Raw genomic sequence first — 21,767 nt, 5'->3', positions numbered from 1 at the left:
AGTTCTCGTGTTTGCTCTGTGCAGATCCAATGTTGCACAGGTGTTGGTCGATAACTACGGTACACATTGTGCGCGCCTGTGTGTGTGTGTGGAGCAACACGTCTACCGTTAGATAGGTACATAGAGATTTGGTGCCATTAGAAGGGTAAAATAGTCGACAAATAATGGAATGAGAGCTGCACCAAAGCCTGCACTTTACTCCATGTTCTGGAAGACGGGTCCATTCAGAGGATTATTCAGGTTATTGGCTGCTCTGAAGCTCATAGCCAAAACACTTTCTTCCCATTAGTGCTAATTCTGCACGGTTTTAGACCTTGTTATCCCCATTCACTCTCTCAAAGTAATCAGATGTGCATTATGATTATCAAAGCAGGTTTTTTCTATATATGTGTGTGTGTGTGTGTGTGTGTGTGTGTGTGTGTGTGTGTGCGCGTGCGTACATGCGTGCGTACATGCGTGCGTACATGCATGTGTGTGTGGTGTGTGTACATGCATGTGTGCTTGCGGGGGTGTGTATGTGTGCAGGCGTGTCTGTAATGTTGGGTGCCCGTCTCAGTACCATAACCAAGTCATAAGATAAATGTCATTATATAGATATGGGTGGAGCTCAACCTGTCGATTGAGTGGGCTGACCATCTGTTCTTTGCAGCCTCACGTCAACCTATTTATAACACTATGCACTGATAGTGAGCGTGAATAGGGCCATCCCATATGCATCATAAACTCATGTTGGGAGGCCTATTTATCGCTAGCAAAATCTATTCAACAAAGTGACTTTAGAATATTCGGATTCTTAGCTTGGCCTAATTCTATCGGATTGCTAGGCCTACTGCAGGTTACCATGAAAAAAAGGGAACTTCCGCTTTAGAATTCCAATAGCACAGGATCAAATGACTAAGGGCTCGGTTCAATTTGCAACACTGAAGTTCATCGTTACAGTGTGATTGAAATTTAAAGGGGATGTTCCCGCGCTAGTGGAGACTGAATTCACGGTGAATGCTGTTTATGTCTGCTCAATCCGAAATGACCTTTAAATTGAGATAGTGCAATCTGTAACGCTTCAGATATACAGATTGAATCGAGTCTCTAGTCCTACCAGATACAGTATGCCTATTTCAGCACTAGATGGCAGTAATGCTTAAAATCATCTGTATGCTGAACATTTATTATACTGTACCTATATATTTACATATAACTGAATGTAACTGCTGATCTTAGTTTGAGTGTTTTGTTATCATTTCTTTAAGTTGTTACGCCTTTCTTGTAGTGTTCTATGCAACAATGATGATATTACAGTTTAAAAGAGGTTAAAATAAAAATGATAAAGCCTTTAGCCTGTAGCTATGACCCAGGGGCGTGACTCAGGGCGTGACTCATGCGCTCTCCTGAGCCAGTGGATTGTGCCTATTCAACTCTGGTTCATCCACTGCAAAAGACTGACAAAGGGTTATGTAATGTGCATAGCATGGACAGCCAGCCAGTCAGGCAGCATGAAATCAGTCACACTACCTCTGCTGTTAGAGGTAGTTGGTTTGCCAGCCTCACACAGAGGTTCATCCTCTGATTGACTCCAGTACTGGAGAAACATGGGATGCATCCCAAATAACACCCTACCGTATTCCCTACAGTATGTAGTGCACTACTTTTTACCAGGGCACATAGGACTCTGGTCAACAGTAGTGCATTATACTGTATAGGGTGCCATTTGGGACACAAGTATGATCCTGTCAACAGAGGATAGGTACATACTGCTGTATGGAGGGTGTATTTATACTACACCGTGGGGGGATGTATTTATACTACACCGTGGGGGGATGTATTTATACTACACCGTGGTGGGATGCATTTATACTACACCGTGGGGGGATGCATTTATACTACACCGTGGGGGGATGTATTTATACTACACCGTGGGGGGATGTATTTATACTACACCGTGGGGGGATGTATTTATACTACACTGTGGGGGATGTATTTATACTACACCGTGGGGGGATAAATTTATACTACACCGTGGGGGGGATGTATTTATACTACACCATGGGGGGATGTATTTATACTACACCGTGGGGGGATGTATTTATACTACACCGTGGGGGGATGTATTTATACTACACCGTAGGGGGATGTATTTATACTACACCGTGGGGGGATGTATTTATACTACACCGTGGGGGGATGCATTTATACTACACAGTGGGGGGATGTATTTATACTACACCGTGGGGGGATGTATTTATACTACACTGTGGGGGGATGTATTTATACTACACCGTGGTGGGATGCATTTATACTACACAGTGGGGGGATGTATTTATACTACACCGTGGGGGGATGTATTTATACTACACTGTGGGGGGATGTATTTATACTACACCGTGGGGGGATGTATTTATACTACACCGTGGGGGGATGTATTTATACTACACCGTGGGGGGATGTATTTATACTACACCGTGGTGGGATGTATTTATACTACACCGTGGTGGGATGTATTTATACTACACCGTGGGGGGATGTATTTATACTAGACCGTGGGGGGATGTATTTATACTACACCGTGGTGGGATGCATTTATACTACACCGTGGGGGGATGCATTTATACTACACCGTGGGGGGATGTATTTATACTACACCGTGGGGGGATGCATTTATACTACACCGTGGTGGGGATGTATTTATACTACACCGTGGGGGGATGTATTTATACTACACCGTGGGGGGATGTATTTATACTACACCGTGGGGGGGATGTATTTATACTACACCATGGGGGGATGCATTTATACTACACCGTGGGGGGATGTATTTATACTACACCGTGGGGGGATGTATTTATACTACACCGTGGGGGGATGCATTTATACTACACCGTGGTGGGATGTATTTATACTACACAGTGGGGGGATGTATTTATACTACACTGTGGGGGGATGTATTTATACTACACCGTGGTGGGATGTATTTATACTACACCGTGGGGGGATGTATTTATACTACACCGTGGGGGGATGCATTTATACTACACCGTGGGGGGATGTATTTATACTACACCGTGGGGGGATGTATTTATACTACACTGTGGGGGGATGTATTTATACTACACCGTGGTGGGATGCATTTATACTACACCGTGGTGGGATGCATTTATACTACACCGTGGGGGGATGCATTTATACTACACCGTGGTGGGATGTATTTATACTACACCGTGGTGGGGATGTATTTATACTACACCGTGGGGGGATGTATTTATACTACACCGTGGGGGGATGTATTTATACTACACCGTGGGGGGATGCATTTATACTACACAGTGGGGGGATGTATTTATACTACACCGTGGGGGGATGTATTTATACTACACCGTGGGGGGATGTATTTATACTACACCGTGGTGGGGATGTATTTATACTACACCGTGGTGGGGATGTATTTATACTACACTTTGGTGGGGATGTATTTATACTACACCGTGGTGGGGATGTATTTATACTACACTATGGCACGATTTATGTAGTATAGTCCAATGGCGGTGAGCTTTACACCACTCTAGCCGATGCTTGGCATTGCACATGGTGATCTGGAAACCCATTTCATGAAGCTCCTGAACAGTCTAGTGATGACATTGCTTCCAGAGGCAGTTTGGAACTCGGTAGTGAGTGTTGCAAATGAGGATAGACGATTTTTACGCGCTACCCGCTTCAGTGGTCCCGTTCTGTGAGCTTGTGTGGCCTACCACTTCGCTACTGAGCCGTTGTTGCTCCTAGATGTTTCCACTTCACAATAACAGCACTTACAGTTGACCTGGGCAGCTCTAGCAGGGCAGAAATTTGACGAACTGACTTGTTGGAAAGGTGGCATCCTATGACGGTGCCTCGTTAATAGTCACTGAGCTCTTCAGTAAGGCCATTCTACTGTCAGTGTTTGTCTATGGAGATTGCATGGTTGTGTGCTCTATTTTATACACCTGTGAAGAAAGGGTGTGGCTGAAATAGCCGAATCCACACATTTTGTATATATAGTGCAGGTTCACACAGGGTCCAAAAAGTGACCGGTAGAAGAGATAAGGCAAGTTTATTATCAATATACAGTTCTTTGTTAACATTGACCCCAGTTGAATCCTATTGCATCCTGTTTTTGGGTGAATAGGCCTATTCCTTAGCTGACGTGTGTGGGTAATATCCTGCATACTGTTTGTTACATACGTACTCTACACACATTATCTTTGGGTCAGCATTGATTATGTAGAATTACAACTCATCGTGTAAGAGTGTGCGTGTGTTTGGGATTGTGTGTGTTTATTTGAGAGTGTGGGAGAGTGTGATGTGCGGCCCACGGTGGCCTCAGGCCTGTCTCCTTTCTCTCACATAACAGAAAGCGCTTCATTTGTTCTCAAGCAGCAGATGAAGCAAATAACCTCTCGAGTGGCCGGCTTCTCTTTTTCTCTCTCCCTCTTCTCTGGCAGTACAAAAGACAATATCCTCTGTTTGACGTCACTCTGTTGTCATTACATCCTAGACTGGTGTGTGTTCTAACGACACACAATTATGCCAGGGTGTGTGTGTGTACGTTGTTTGTGTGCATGTGTGTGTTTCTGTCATAGCCGGGCCTTATTACTAGCCAGGTCTTATTACGGGGCTGTTGTTGTGTCTGAGACGTGCATCATAAGAGCAGCACTTACCTGTCCCAGTTAGACCTTAATGAGGAGCGCTCCCTCTCTCTCTCTCTCTCTCTGACTGTGTGTGACTAGGTTATGAGGTAATTGGGTTTGTACAGCCCTGTCAGACATGTTGACCCAGTTCTGCCATGTGGTGAAAGCCTCCATGTTTTGTTGACAAAACTCCCTCACAAGCCGGAGTCATACAGTTCCCACATTAACCACGTTCTCTATCTGTTTGATAAGACATGTTGATTATAGACGTTGACTCCAGTTGAAGCCGTGTTCTTTCCCTTTGCTCTCGTTTTCCTTATTGGGATGCTGGTGGGCGGAGCCGGCAGGGTTGTCAGCGACATGGGACGCACCTGGGCCCAAGTGTGTCCCATGGATAAATACACCACTTCCCCATTCATGGAGGAGACTCTCTCCATGCAGACACCTTTATTGATTTTGTTGTGGTATTTTTGGTGGCCTTTTGTTTGTTTTGGCACCTTTCAACACCCCCGCATTATCACATTTACGTATGCAAACACTCACTTACACTACTGATTACACACACCATTGTTAATTGTATTTAGTTTACTTTATTTAATAAATGTATTTTGTTTTTCCTTGTCTCTACGTTGTCTCCCTTTTGTTACGAACTTCGAGCCGGTTCGTGACAGTAACAATAGATGGTTAAGTTACAATTGATATGAAGTTGCAGAGATTAGACTTCCTAGTATTCATGTTGTTACCTAGAATTCATTTTGTTGGCGCTATTACAGTATTTTCACAGCATTGGAGAAGGGTCTGGGGCTAGTGGAGTCTTGTAGCTTACCCTCTCTCACTCACACCCTCTCCCCTTTGACTCCCTCTCTTATGGCCATCCTCTGTTCTTTTCTCACTTCCCTACTCCTCCCCTCCTCAAATATTCCTTGTCTGCCACTCCTTTTTCCTCCCTCTCTCTCCCTCGCTCCTCCATTTTGCAAGTAGTTTTCACTTATTGAAGTTGCTTAATTGACCCCCCATAATTTTAGATAGCAACTGTCACTAAACAGGCTCGAGTCCGAACATCCTCGGACAAGCTCACATTTCAAACACAAGGAAGCCGATGAGGGCAGTGGCAAACACTGAGTTTTCATCAACAAATAAATGATTTAAATGGCTAAATAATTTATCAGTCCACCGGGGTACTGTCATTCCTAAAATGCATAGCCTGTTGGAGAATTTTTCGAATCCAAAATGATATTTTACTTCCATTGTTTGCTAGCTGCTTAGCTAGCTGCACTGCCCCCATTGAAAACGCTGTTAATGCTAGCTAGCTAGCCACTTACTGTACATTTGTAGAAAACAAGTTATATTATGTTAGCTATCTAAGTTAGCTATATCATGAATATAACTCTCATCTGCTGTCCACACCAGGATATGAGGATTTGAGAGCAATATTTAGCTCTAAATTGAATAATAGCTTTGACTGCATGCTGACACATTCAGAGCCATCCAGTGGCTAGTAGAGCTGGGAAGAAGAAACTAAAATGATCGACACCGACAATACCGATCACTTATCGCAGGCATTTTGCTGATATCGTTTATTACGATAAGTAGCTTATACTAGAGAAATATGAAGTTTGAAAGGAAATAAGTTTGCTAATATGGATGATTGTTAATGGGGCAATTGATGGCTACAACCATCAAACTGTATGGCTCAGTTGGTAGAGCATGGTGCTCTATTCCTGGAGCCACCCATAAGTAAAATGTATGCATGTATGACTGTAAATCGCTTTGGATTAAATCGTCGGCTGAAGGGCAAATACAGTGGTTTCGGAAAGTATTCAGACCCCTTGACGTTTTCCATATTGTCACGTTACAGCCTTATTCTAAAATGTATTAAATTGTTGTTTTTTCCCATCAATCTACACACAATATCCCATAATGTCAAAGCAAAAACAGGTTTTTGTAATTTTTGCAACAAAAAAATAAAAATGAAAAATGACATTTACATAAGTATTCAGACCCTTTACTCAGGAATTTGTTGAAACACCTTTGGCAGCAATTACAGCCTCACGTCTTCTTGGGTATGACACAAGCTTGGCGCAGCTTTATTTACAGAGTTTCTCCCATTCTTCTCTGCAGATCCTCTCAAGCTCTGTCCAGCCCACCCATTATGTCATGTCCAGCCCACCCATTATCAACCAATCATGGCTAGTGCGAAGGTTCCTGGCTTTTTCTGTGGCTAAACCAACTAGGCTCATAATTTAACAATTTTATTCGTATTTACAGATGGCATACACATTTGTTATTAAGGCGCATGAAAGTTCACATGTTCCGGAAGGCATTTCTGCCAAAAAACACATTTTAGATTTTTTTTTTAAAGTTTACGTTCAAATGGCTCTCATGTGAAGTAGTGACGCGCGACATACGCCTAGTTTCTTGAAATGAGTTTTTTATATAAACTAGTAGTAGTAGTTTAAAGAATAATTTCCAAAAACTGTGGTGCACATTGTTGCAGTGCCTTCAGAAAGTATTCATACACCTTAACTTATTCCACGTTGTTGTGTTACAGCCTGAATTTAAAATGTATTCGATTGAGACACACAATATACCCATAATGTCATAGTGACATTTTTTGTTAGAATCTTTTACAAATCAATAGAAAATGAAAAGCTGAAATGTATTGAGTCAGTAAGCCTAAATCAGTACAGGAGTAAAACTGTGCCTCGATTCGGTCTTATGTAGCAAAATTAGAAAGTGTTTTTTACATTGGATAAAAGTAGAGACTCAGAGCTAGAAAATGTTATAGCATACACTACGTTTGAGGAACAATGGGAAAGTAATTCTACTTTGATAGTTGATAAACGTGTAACCCCACTTTTGAGAAAAAGGCCCTTAAATGCTAGCTAGCTAAACAATTACTAAGCACAGAGAACATGTTGAATGTTGACAAAAAGGAGAACAGACGAGGTACTAACATTACACAATTAGAGCACACTGGTTTGATTGTCTTTCTTGTTTTGAGCCCACAGCAAAAAGTCAGAGCCTGCAGTGCTATAAGGTTCCACTAGATAACACGGCCACAATGTCCGTGAAGAGCATGAGCTGTGACTAACATTAGCCAGCTTGGGCTTGCTACTGAGCTAGCATACGAAATCAGTAGCACAGAGTAGATCCTCCTTATGACCTTGAGAAATAGTGGATTGTGGGTTGTTTACAAGATATCCGGAAATAAGTTAATAGATATGTAACAACCCAAAAACATAACTATGTTTGTACTTATAGGTAATCAGATTGTGACAACAACTAAGTTACTAAGTCTTTGACCACACTGTGTTACATTGGTGAGTAAAAACTTGTGCTTCCTACCCTTTAAACCATCACCATTCTGAGAAGTGGCGAAGTTAAGCTCCGGTTCACTCCGGCAACACTACACCTATCACGGCTGTCAAAAGGAGAGGACCAAGGAGCAGCGTGTGTCCAGTTCCACATTTTTATTTACTCTGTGAAACTATGCAATACATCAAATAACTGAATAGACAAAACAACAAACCGTGATGCAGAGGAGAAACAAACACTACTCAAAAATAATCACCCACAAAACCCAGGAAGAAAAACCCCTACTTAAGTACGATCTCCAATTAGAGACAACGAGGACCAGCTGCCTCTAATTGGAGATCATCCCAAACCAACCAACATAGAAATACAAAAACTAGAATCTAAGAACATAGAAATAGAACACATAGAATAAACCCCCCTGTCACGCCCTGACCTACTCTACCATAGAAAATAACAGCTTACCATGGTCAGGACGTGACAACACCCCTGGTTACGATGCTCATATATGACTTTTTTTTTTGCTACTTTTTGTCCTTACACCTGTAATAAGTCACTGTGGATGAACTCAATTGTATTTCATTTACAGTGTAAACGTGCCACATGCCACTTTGCCACTATGCTACTTCTCCAGCATGTTGTGGATAATACAACACCACTGGCGTTGTTGTTAGGTTGCTGTGGCAGCAGTGTGATTGATGTTTGAGACAGCGCTGTACTATGGGATAGATCCCCACCCATGAAGGAGTTACTACAACCTCACCGACACTGCCCACCCCAACACCAATCCCCCACAGGCTGCAAGATAGTGATGGTCATTCCGAGTCTTTTCGGAAAACCGGCTAATTTGGCTCCGTTCACGTAAAGGAGCCGACTCATTTGTCACCCATACGACCATTACAGTAGTTCAAAATGCAAAATAATCTACCTAGAACCATGAAAAAATTGCAAATCTACAATGACATGCCCAAAAGGTAGGCTACGATTATGTCATATCGTGAAATGCGCGTTCAAATACATTTTTACCTGGCCAACCATGACAAAATCAGCGTGGACCAGGTTGACACACTCTCTCCACTATTTATTGTTTCTGCAGTGAGTATTCACCCTCTTTAGATAATTATTTTGTCACTTATCTGCAGAAAAACGTTGTTTTGAGCTTAAAAAGCAGTAGTAGCAGTTTGTAAATCAGGGAGCCAAATGAACAGCTCTTTCACCGATGCGATTCGGTTCCTGACGTTCACCAAAAAGATCAGTTCAAAAAGAGCCATTTGTTCGTGAACGACCCATCACTACTGCAGGAAGGAAAGAGAGAGGAAGAGGGAAGGAGGAAGAAAGGATGAGGAGGAGAGCTTACACATGCGGCCAGGAAGAGAGAGAGAGTCCGAGAGAGGAGAGCTAGTGTGGTGGCTAATTGCAGCACTAACCACAGCTAAATGCAGCACTAACCTTTGATGATCTTCATCAGATGACACTCCTAGGACATTATATTATACAATACATGCATGTTTTGTTCAATCAAGTTCATATTTATATCAAAAACCAGCTTTTTACATTAGCATGTGACGTTCAGAACTAGCATACCCACCGAAAACTTCCGGTGAATTTACTAAATTACTCACGATAAACGTTGACAAAAAACATAACACTTATTTTAAGAATTATAGATACAGAACTCCTTTATGCAATCGCGGCGTCCGATTTTAAAATAGCTTTTCGGTGAAAGCACATTTTGCAATATTCTGAAAAGATAGCCGGGCCATCATGGCTAGCTATTTTGACACCCACCAAGTTTGGCACTCACCAAACTGAGATTTACTGTAAGAAAAATTGGATTACCTTTGCTGTTCTTTGTCAGAATGCACTCCCAGGACTTCTACTTCAACACCCAATGTTGTTTTGGTTCCAAATAATCCATAGTTATATCCAAATAGCTCCGTTTTGTTCGAGGGTTCCAATCACTATCCGAAGGGTGACGCGCCGGCGCGTTTCCTGACAAAAAAAAGCAAAATATTCCATTACCGTACTTCGAAGCATGTCAAACGCTGTTTAAAATCAATTTTTATGCGATTTTTCTCGTAAAATAGCGATAATATTCCAACCGGGAGACGTTGTATCCGTTCAAACACTGAAAGAAGAAAATGGAGTCGTCACATGCACGCGTGCGCCAGTACCATTGTTCTCAGAAGTACCACTCTCCAAAACCCCTATTGTTCTTCGCCCAGAGACTGCAGAGTTATCATTCCACATTCTGGCGCCTTCTGAAAGCCTTAGAAAATGTCACGTTACAGCAGAGATCCTGTATTTTCGATAAAGAGGCTACAGAGGGCCAAGAAATGGTCAGACAGGGCACTTCCCATATAGAATCTTCTCAGGTTTTGGCCTGCCATATGAGTTCTGTTATACTCACAGACACCATTCAAACAGTTTTAGAAACTTTAGGGTGTTTGCTATCCAAATCTACTAATTATATGCATATTCTAGTTTCTGGGCAGGAGTCATAACCAGATTAAATCGGGTACGTTTTTTATCCGGCCGTGAAAATACTGCCCCCTATCCCAAACAGGTTAAAGCAGCCTACCCTTAGTTAAAGGTTATGCCCTATCTGTCTTCTCATTGGTCCAAATTACAAATATGGCTAAGAACTTTAAAAGAACTCCACAATAATTATCAATTACACAAATTACCTTGAAATCAGTATTAAAAATGACCTTAAATTCATTATCCAAATGGCTTTCCAATGAGGGTGATCAAGCCACAATGAAAAGTCATGATACGGGTCATAAGTCATACAAACCCTTCAAAAAAGTGTTTCTTACTATATTAGACAAATTTAAAAAGTAGTCAAACATTTCCTACATGTTGTATCCCAGGTTCCCAGAACATTCATTTATCAAAAGAATTCACGTGTTTAATTAAATCTCAGAAAATAAAAACATATAAAAATTCCATGTGTGTGGGTGCCCCTTTAAGATATTGTAGCACTAAGATAAATGTAAAACTCACCAAACCCAAAGGAAATAGAAATCAAATCAAACAGTACTTTAAAAACACCAACAAATAGTCATAACAAATGCTTTGTGTGTGTGTATTTGCAAACCTTAAGATAAAAACAAACAAAACATTTCCAGGCCGTTTCAATGTTCGTAGTTTACGGCCTCAATCTCACTCACCCAAGATTATAGCCCCAGGAAACATTCCAAAGAGAGACAATGAAATCCCCATTTTCCCCCAAAAAACACAAAACACTTCGTTAGCATTCATTATACTACACCGATTCAGAAACCCAAAAGTTAACTACAAACAAAACCTAATAATAATAATAATTCCACTATACTCCCTCAAATCATTAATCATTAGTTTTAAACTTCCTCAATATTTATATGTACTTAATTTAGCATGCGCCACCCTTAGACACAATTATCCTCTATCGCAAATGTAGTAAATTTCTCAGCGTAAGGAATCAGCAATATTTAATCCCAGGCATTTAATAAAATGTTGTTTGAGACGTGTTCTCCCATGTCTACTTTAACATACGTACTTTAGTTGACTTCCATCCGTCCCGGAAGAAAGAATCCTATTCAAACACATCACATAATACAATGTTTAATTAAGTGAAATCAACACCTAAAATAAACAATAAACAGTACATTTTACATTTTAGTCATTTAGCAGACACTGTAATCCAGAGCGACTTACAGTAGTGAATGCATACATTTAATTTCATGCAATATATATATTTTTTTTACTTTTTTTTTTTGTACTGGCCCCCTGTGGGAATCAAACCCACAACCCTGGCATTGCAAACACCATGCTCTACCAACTGAGCCACAGTTAACAATAAACAAACCCATAACCCCTTTCCAACAATCTAATCATTTCAACCTGTTGCATAAATGTAGTAAAAACAAACCTGTCGTTTAACAAATCTAAAACCTTTAAAAGTTGGTGCTGTCTCATCAGCGTAAAGAGTCAAAACTAACTTTTTTCCACTCATATCTACAATGTTTGCATTCCCCAAAGATCAATACTGTTCAGCTCGTACATTAATGATCTTCCTTCTGTCTGTACAGGGTCTGAAAGTTCCAATGTATGCAGATGATACAGTGATATATGCATGCAAATAACAAACAACAAGCTACACAAGAACTCACTACTGTAATGGTTCAGATGACAACGTTGCTACGGGACTCATGTTTGTATCTCAATAAAAAAAACACAGTCTGCATTTTCCTCACAAAGAAAACAACTGATGCCCCTGAGACAGATGTCTATGTATCAGGGGAAAGGTTCCATGTGGTATCTGATTTTAAGTACCATGGCATCATACTTGATTCCAACTTCTCTTTTAAAAAGCAAAGGAAAAAGATAACTCAAATAACCAAGTTCAACCTAGCTAATTTCAAAAACGTATGAAATTGTTTGACTACAGAGGTAACAAAACTATACTTCAAATATATGATACTCCCCCACTTAACATACCACTTTACTACTTTGGCCCAAGCTTGCTGTACAACATTAAAACCCATTCAGTCTGTCTGCAAACAGGCTCTCAAAGTGCTTTATAGGAAGCCCAATAGCTATCGAAAGCATAAACTCCTTCCCTCCACTCAGTACTTTTGTTAAACAGAAAACCCAAACCTTATGGCAGCAGATCCACAAGGTCCGCCATGAGAGATGACTGTATAGTTCCCTTAAGGAAAAGCACCTTTAGTCAATCAGCTTTCAGTGTGAGAGTTTCCCATGTCTGGAATACCCTGCCATTAGATATACACACAACTGTGATTCATTTGCACTGTCCCTGTAAAAATAAAAATAAACTCAAACTGCAATCCACTTTAATGACCTAACATTGTTTCACGTAATGGAAACAGATTATAATGTTAGAATACATGAACTTCCTGCTCAAATTCACTGGTGTTACCTAAACAATAAACCAAAAAACAATAATCAGAATACATTATCACAAAATGTTTCCTTATTCACATCTGAATTCCTTACAGCCCAACATAGCCCTGCGCACACAACCAACTCTCCTATCCTTGCCAGTAGTCAAAAATATAACCCCTACTCAAACAACGTTCTGCCTTACCTCTATCGTAAGATTAAAACCAAACTTTACAACTTCCTCTTCTCTTTCGGCTTCACACTTATGAAATGTCCAAGACTTTAAAAATAACATGTAAAGAGCCCAAATTTATAAAATACATCAGTCAATCCATAAGAATAAAAAACACATTTCGGTGGGCACAACTCTATCGAAATTACCTCTCCGCTATTATTATAATTCATTAGATTTAGGTAACTGTCTCTTCCTTGATTCATTTATTTAAATACGACTCCTATTCTCAATATGTTATTTCAGCAGACCATTTAGGCAACAGACATTTAGGCAACAGACAACGTATTATATCGAAATTCCCTCTCTATTTATGTTGAATGAATTCGTTTTTCAATTTGAACCAAACAAGCTATTAAAACGTTCAGTTTATATCTTAAACAAACATTAGCGAACGTATCTTTCCAGGCAAAATATACCAATAGTTGAATTACAATCAGAAACACAGATCTTAGTCAATTCATTGGCCGGGAAACAAACCCGGGCCTCCCTCGTGGCAGGTGAGAATTCTATCACTGAACCACCAATGCTATTTAAATGACCAAGACTCCCCGCAAATAAACCCACTTTACAATTGTCTGTTTTGGTAAAATAAGGCACATACTACCGAGAATACTCTATTCTGTCGAATAAAACAACCATTATAATACAATACAAGCATTATAACATAATCTTGCAATTTTCCACGACACTAGTGAGAGTAAATGGGAAGGGCTTATACTTGCTGGCCAGGAATAGTCAGTTGAGAGAGGGAGAGGAGGAAGGAGAGGGAAGGAAGAAAAAGGAGGAGAACTAACACACGTTGGTCACAACGAGAGGAAGAGAGAGGGAGAGCAAAGCAGGAGTGAGAGGAAGAGAGAGAGAAAGAAAGGGAGAGAGAGTAGAGAGAGAGAGAGAGAGAGATAGAGAAGGAGAAAGAGGCTGATCCCACACACAGTGAAGGTCTGAGAGAGAGGATTCCAGTAGTGAATAGTTTTAGTTGGGACTTCAGTTGTGTGTTCTGTGACTCATCTACCAGTCTCTGTCTCTGTCTTGATCACGAGCACTCAGGCTGGGGCACAGAAGCACTGAACACGACCACAACAGGCACTTTACACAACCACTCCATTGGACCGCTCCACAGGATTACTACAGTTGGAAGAAGAGGTTACTACAGTTGGAAGAACACGATCTGAAAATAATCTTATCAGAGCTTTTTGAGATAACTATAGAAGTGAAAAGTGACAGTGGTGGTTTGACCACAATCTGAACATAACATTTTGATGGGACCTGGAGGGGAACAAGTGGTAACAGTGGTTTGAACGCAGCAGGAACACTTTCCTCTCTAGGGAGTAGTGGGTTCTGTGGTTTGACCGGAGCAGGACTGTGGGGGCTGTTATCTGGACAGGGCTGTAGCGTTTGGCAGATCCGAGGGGTGAGTGGGTGAGGAGGTCACACCATGACTATTGTTCTGAAGCCACGATCTCGCTCCACCAGCTCTCTACGGAACACGGAAGGAATCTGGTAAACAGACACAAACTTCTACCAACCCCCCGCTGTCCTGTCTCTCTCTGTTTCTGTCTATATCTCTGTTTCTGTCTTCTCTTTCCCTCCTCTCTCTCTCAACCCTTGCTCTCTCTCACCTGCTTCTCTCTTTGTTGTCCTGCTACTTTCCTAACTTTCTCACTGACCCCATTTTCAGTCCCCTACATTCTTACCAGCGGTTATTCCTCTTTTTTTAGTTTTCTCTCTCTCTCTGTTCATCATCCTGTGTAAGGCTCCGTCATTCATTTCCATATCGTTTTCCTCTCCCTGCCTCTCCTGCTTTTCATCTCAATCCTCTCCGTCCCACCCTCTGCCTCCCTTTTCATACGGTCTACTGTTCTCTGGTTTCTCTTCCTTCCTCGGTCTCCTTCAGACTGTCAACCCCTGGCCTGTCTTTTCGTATTTGGTGTTTTGGTTTTGACTGTGGGTTACTTGGAAAGTAACTGTATGTGAGAGAGCTTTTTCTATCCTTGCACTCTATTGTACTCTGTTAACTATACAACACACTTCATGGAAGAGCAGGCATCCAGCATGGCTGTTTGTTTCTGTGCTGTCTAATTGTGCATTACTACGTTTCCATCAGAACTCACTGCATCAAGCCCATGAAACAGCAGATACATTCTGTCTAATCAGGTTGTAAAGGCCTTATGTAAATCATAATCGACTCTGGAATGTGTGTCAGTCCCTTGCTGACGTCTCCCTAGCAGCGCCCCCAGGGTTTTCCTTTTCCATAGAATGCACCTCCGGGGGCTGCTCTCCCTGCCTTCCTATCTCCTCACCCTACTGTCTCGACTTGTCCTTGGCTCTTTCTTTTTCTCATCCCTTCTGCGCTCGCGTGTTCCCTGTGAGCGTAGATCTCTGTCGAACACTTGTTTGTTTCCACAGTGTTTCGCCGCGGTACTTCCATGCTGTACTTTAGCTTAGCAGTCCAGTCCAGCCCCGAACAAACACACAGCATGCTGGTTCCCTCCTCGACCCTGGCCTTTAGGTCACTCTGTTCTCACACAGTCTGCTAAGTATCCACATAAGATCCCAGACTGGGAGAAGGCCTGTGTGAACCGTGCACCATCATTAAAGCCATTGGGAAGTCTTCAAGCTGAATGAGGCTGCCACTGAAGGACAGGTATTATGATCAGATTAACATGTGGAAGGAGATCTCTTTCAGCCAGATGTCTGCCCTGAAAGTTCAACCTGGTGGAATTCTTCATGTCATCAATGTCAGTTAGTTAACTCTCAACCCGATAAGCATAGCTTTGTCTAAAGCTGAGTACATGACCATAGCGAGGGAGAGGTGGAGGATGGAAAGGAGAGAAGGAGGAAATGTTTGTGAATTGTTAACACTCTCCCCTTCACCTTCATTGATTGAGGGTGTGTGTGTGAGAGACAGAGAGAGAGGTGCATTCCTCTGTTATCAGTAGAATAATGTAGAATCTCTCCTCTGCATGGCTGACTGCACAGCAGGTTCTACCCCAAGGGAACTCTCCATTATGTCTCCCTCCCCCCCTCCCAACCATGACATGTCTTTGTGACATCCATCACAACACCTCATCTTCCATTCCACACAGCATGTCACCCTCTGTGACATCACAACCCCACACCCACAGACATGTCATATGTCTTTGTGGCATCACAAAAGCCTCTGCTATTCTTCTGTGTGTCGCAAACCTTTTTTTTCTTAAACTCCTGTCACATGTGAGTCGGGTTTCTGTCCCAAACCCGCCTCACATTTTACATGTCACATTTTACATGCCACATGTATCAATGACATCACAATACTCCCTTATTCTGTCAACTCTTACATGAATTCCTTTTTTTTTGCCATTTAGCAGACACTCTTATCCAGAGCGACTTACAGTAGTGAATGCATACATTTCATTTTCCTTTCATAAATTTTTTTTTTCTGTACTGGCCCCCCGTGGGAATCAAACCCACAACCCTGGCGTTGCAAACACCAGGCGTTGCAAACACCATGCTCTACCAACTGAGCTACGGGTGGACATTTTTTTTGCTGGTATGTTTATTTGTAAACTTTGGAGAATGGCCAAGAGAAAGACACACACTGCGTCTCTCCTTATCCTGTCTCCTGTCTTACTTCAGAATTCAGAGCTTTTCCCACTCTGGCCTCCCTAATAGCCATCGTCTAGATGGAGTGGAGGGGGGGGGGGGGGAGTCCGGCTTTCAACTTACTCTTGAAAGTTGTAATAGTAGAATGGACAAGCTGCAATTTCAAAATTGGGTACTGCATCATCAGTTTTCCTCTTGTCTTGTCAGCCAAGGTATACCTTAGAGAGCTATTTATAACTTGTCAGAAGTGTCCAGATCAACTAGCCCAAACTTTTTGGAACTTTTTTTTGCCCATAGATTTTGTTGTATTGTTTGAGTCACTCAAATATCACATGAATACACATTAGACATGGCAAAATGTGTAGAATTGCAAGAAAAGTACCTTTAAAACTGCTAAATGTTCTCTGGACCCCATGACAACATATGTAGAATTGCAGGAAATAACTTTAAATTTGCAAAAAGTGTCATGAACAGTGCTTGTGTCCATAGAAATAGATGTGTGCATTTGCACGCGTGTGGGGGTGAGCAGGATGTCCCCAAATGCTGGAAGGGTGGCCTGAGTGAAACGTTTGGGAACCCTTGATCTAGGCCAAGCCCCTTTGCTGTTGTGGTTAATGTTCTGATGGGTTCTGATTAACCTGCCAGGGAGATGTGCCAGGAATGAGTGTCAAGTGACGCAAAGATTCCCAATGGCTAGTTAGTTGGCTAGGTTGATATCCTAACTGTTATCTACAGTAATGTGCTTATTAGTCAATATATACCAATTTAGTCTGACAAGCTGTTTTCCTGTTAGAACATGTTTGCAACAGCAGTAGCTTGTCCCAGTACTTTTCATGTGATCTGTACTCATCTCTAGCTTCATTGAAAAGCGGTGGTGGAAAGTGGTCTCAGTGCTAAACATGGAGTGACCCTTTGGAAAGTGTCAGAGTGATGCTCAACAGACTGGTTTGCTGGATGTTCCAGGCCTAAAACGCTTACCGTGACCTGTCCAGCAGGGACAGAGAATGATTGTAATCGGCCAATCAGAGCTTCTATCTTGCCCACACCCTTTTTTACTCTTAGTTGCTATGTTGCTATGTGTTCTCCCATTCATTCATAAATAGCACTAATGCAGGTATGGTATGCTGGTTGTCACATGTATTACCATCAGTTATACACTATGGTACAGTGTGTGACATCAGCATGTGTAGGTGTTAATGACTGATTCATCTGCTCAGCATATGTTGGCCATCTGGAGACTGACTGACAAGATCTCTCTTAATGAGAACATGTGAGCAGTGTGTGTGTGTGTTTTGTACCTGATTCCAATTTATTTGACTAAATGTGCTGCTAGGGCGTTAGTGTAGGGAACAGATGGAGAACGTCCTTTATCAGTCAGTGTGATAGCTACTTGGGAGAGTTGAGCGCTGCTTATAACAACTATATGAGGGTAGAGAGAGGGAGGGGCTTCATAGAGAGATAGAGTACAGAGAGGGGCCAGAGAGAGAGAGAGAGAGAGAGAGAGAGAGGGTGAAACAGAAAGAGAAGACAAACAGGAGAGATAAAGAGAAATAAGACAGAGAAAGCAATGGAAGCAGGGTACAGAGTAATGAGAACAATATGTTTTCTCCTTACTCACTCATTACGTGAGCCTATCAGAGGAGCTAAATGCCTTCTATGCTCGCTTCGAGGCAAGCAACACTGAACTATGTATGAGAGCACCAGCTGTTCCGGATGACTGTGTGAGCACGTTCTCCATAGATTTTGTGAGTAAGACCTTTAGGTAAACATTCACAAAGCCGCAGGGCCAGACGGATTACCAGGACGCATTCTTAGAGCATGCGCTGACCAGCTGGCAAGTGTCAATACTGACATTTTCAACCTCTCCCTGACCCAGTCTGTAATACTTACATGTTTCGAGCAGAACACCAAATTTGAAATTGTGTTATTTACATTAGATAAAAGTAGAAAATGCTGCAGTATCTCATACACTAAAGTTGAGGAACAATGGGAAAGTAATTCTGCTTTGAAAGTTGATAAACTTGTAACCTCACTTTTGAGAAAATGGCCCTTGAATGTTGTGGTACCTATTGGAGAGCTCCTCTTTGTCCACATCCATTCAGCATCGTTCACACCCTCTTAAGCTTTAGCCCCACCCATCTCTTTAAGGATTCACATGAGACGCTATGTACTAAACAACCAAAGATTTCAAGACTAAGGGCTGGTTTATACAGGTGTGTTCGTAATTTAATCTGGAGTGCCAGAGTGTGCTCTGCCCGTTCGTAAATTCAGAGTGTTTCATTCTCAGAGCGTTCAGAGCGCACACTGGACACTCTGGCCGAAAAGTAGCATTGATCCGAGCGTTCTGCCCTAACAACAGCAGTCAAGCACCCAAGCTAACTGGCTAACATTGGCTAGCTACTTCCAGACACAAATGAGAAAACAGCTCACTCTGACCATTTTACACAACCTAGCAGAGCTGGATAGGCTGTTTTTATGTTATCCAGAGCATTGGTTGCAACTGTGCTGCTGGCAACAATTTTATTACGCTTTTTTGCCAACATTTACTGACACGGTTATATTCAACAGGTGTTGAGCGTTCGTAAATTCGTCAGTTATTCTTGCCTCTGGCACACTCAGATGAGAGTGCTCTGAAATCGGAGTGGATAGCCAGAGTGAATTTAGAGTGAATTTCTATTGACAGTTGTCGAACTGACATCGTAAACATTCTATTAAAATAGTTACTTGCATAGTGGAGTCTTTTGTTTAGACATAAAGCTAGCTATCTAAACAGTGAACCATAATCCCAACTCATAATGTTACTACCCTGCATGAATCTGCAGGCAGCTAACCAACCAGGTTCAATGTTAGCTAGCTAGCTTTAGGCTATAACTAGGAATGCGAATGGCTCTGAGATACAAATAATATTACTACACAGATCATGCACGTAACATTAGATAGCTAGCCATCCAGCTAATGTTAGCTAGCTAGCTAACAGTACACTTTAACTTGAAGTGAAAATGACTTTCTGACTAAATTAATAATGTGTAATATCTGAAAATGTAGCTAGCTAGACTCTCTTACCCGTATACATGGATGGACGCTCCTCCCTCTCTGTCACAGATGCCGTGTTTGCCCTTAGTTTGAAGATGTAATCCATGAACAGGTGTTTTATACAAAAGCCTTCTGTGTGTTGTCTTTTTGACTCCGTCTGCATATTTTCAATCAAACGCCAGAATTTTCTCCATCTCCTTAGCTATCATACTCTAATTCCACTGATTTCAAAACTCGGTCCTCCAGAAAGTGAAGAGCAACATTTATGTAGTTCTACTACGTGATACATTTTTTAAAAAGCTGCGTTAGAAAGGATTACCTACACATACTGACCAGCTCATATTATAGAAAGAAGCGTGCTACATGGCAGACAAATACGAACTCATCTCTCGGCATGTCCAGCCCACTCATTATCTCAGCCAATCATGGCTAGCGGGAACATTGCTGTCTTTTTCCGTGGCTAAACCAACTAGGCTCGTAATTTAACAATTTTATTCGTATTTACAGATGGCATACCAGTTTGTTATTATGGCACATAAAAGTTCACATGTTCCAGAAGGCATTTATGGCGCTCCTGTGAAGTAGTGGCGCGCGACATATGCCTCGTTTCGGAAACGAGTCAGACATGACTATCGCCCGGTAGCAATCACATCTATACCCATGAAATGCCTTGAAAGGCATTGGCTCACATCAACACCATCATCCCAGACACCCTGGACCCACTCCAATTTGCATACTGCCCCAACAGATCCACAGGTGACGCTATCTCTATTGCACCGCACACAGCCCTTTCCCACCTGGACAAGAGGAACACCAATGTGAGAATGCTGTTCATTGACTACAGCTCAGTGTTCGACACCATAGTGCTCTACAAGCTCATCACTAAGATAAGAACCCTGGGACTGAACACCTTCTGCAACTGGATCCTAGACTTCCTGACAGGCCGCTCCCAGGTGGTGAGGATAGGCAACAACATCCCTCAGGGGTGCGTGCTTAGTTCCCTCCTGTACTCCCTGTTCACCCATGACTGCGTGGCCGAGTACAACGCCAACATCATCATTAAGATTGCCGACGACACAATGCTGGTAGGCCTGATCACCGACGACAATGAAACTATATTTGGTGTAGGTCAGAGACCTCAGTGTGGTGCCAGGACAACAACCTCTCCCTCACCGTCAGCAAGACAAAGGAGCTGATTGTGGAGTACAGGAAAGAGAAGGCTGAGGATGCCTCTTCACCCCTCAGGAGACTGAAAAGATGTGGCATGGGCCCTCAGATCCAATATAATTGAGAGCATCTTGACTGGCTGCATCCACACTTGGTATGACAACTGCTTGGCATCTGACCGCAAGGCGCTAAAGAGTGTAGTGCGTATGGCCCAGTACATCACTGGGGCCGAGCACTCTGTCATCCAGAACCTATATACTATGCGGTGTCAGAGGAAGGCCCTAAAAATGGTGAAAGACTCCAGCCACCCAATTCATAGACTGTTCTCTCTGCTGCCGCACGGCAAGTGGTACCGATGCATCAATTCTGGAAGCAACAGGATCCTGAACAGCTTCTACCCCCAAGTCATAAGACTGATAAATAGTTAGTTAAATAGTTAACCAGTAGCTACCCGGACAAACTACATTTTGGACTCATCACCGTTTATTATCTGTCACTTTACTCCTAGTTATATGTACATATCTACCTCAATAACCTCATACCCACCATGCACATCGACTTGGTACTGGTACCCCGTGTATATAGCCAAGTTATTTTGTATTTATTATTACTTTTATTATTACATGTTTTCTCTGTTTTCTTTCTCTCTGCATTGTTGGGAAGGGCCTGTAAGTAAGCATTTCACTGTTAGTCTACACCTGTTGGTTACGAAGCATGTGACAAATAAAATTGTATTTGATTCATTAGGCACCAGGCCAAACTCGCACATTTTCCATTCAAAGGTCAGAGTAGTTTGGCCCTGCCTGCTCAGTGCCTCTCTGCATCACAGGGCCTGCCTGCTCAGCCTCTCAGGCCCTGTCTCTAAGTCCTCTCTGCCTCTGTTTCCCAGG

The 21,767-nt window shown here is 42.1% G+C and overlaps 1 protein-coding gene across 3 annotated transcripts in view; it reads left to right on the top strand.

The window, feature by feature from the left end:
- The window catches only part of LOC115199866 (cAMP-specific 3',5'-cyclic phosphodiesterase 4D), a 175,951-nt gene that overhangs the window by 116,974 nt on the left and 37,210 nt on the right, over positions 1-21,767 (top strand). The window contains exon 1 of one of the 3 annotated variants that reach the window (XM_029762380.1): positions 14,034-14,592. The exons of the other annotated variants lie outside the window; for them this stretch is intronic. Within the exon in view, the coding sequence (XP_029618240.1) occupies positions 14,528-14,592 (65 nt within the window). The 5' untranslated portion in view covers positions 14,034-14,527. Of the gene's footprint in view, positions 1-14,033; positions 14,593-21,767 lie in introns of those variants that run through there. 3 annotated transcript variants of the gene reach the window in all.

Source organism: Salmo trutta, chromosome 9 (assembly GCF_901001165.1).
Source record: "Salmo trutta chromosome 9, fSalTru1.1, whole genome shotgun sequence".
Lineage (NCBI taxonomy): Eukaryota > Metazoa > Chordata > Actinopteri > Salmoniformes > Salmonidae > Salmo > Salmo trutta.
This window is presented reverse-complemented; position numbering and strand designations above follow the sequence as displayed.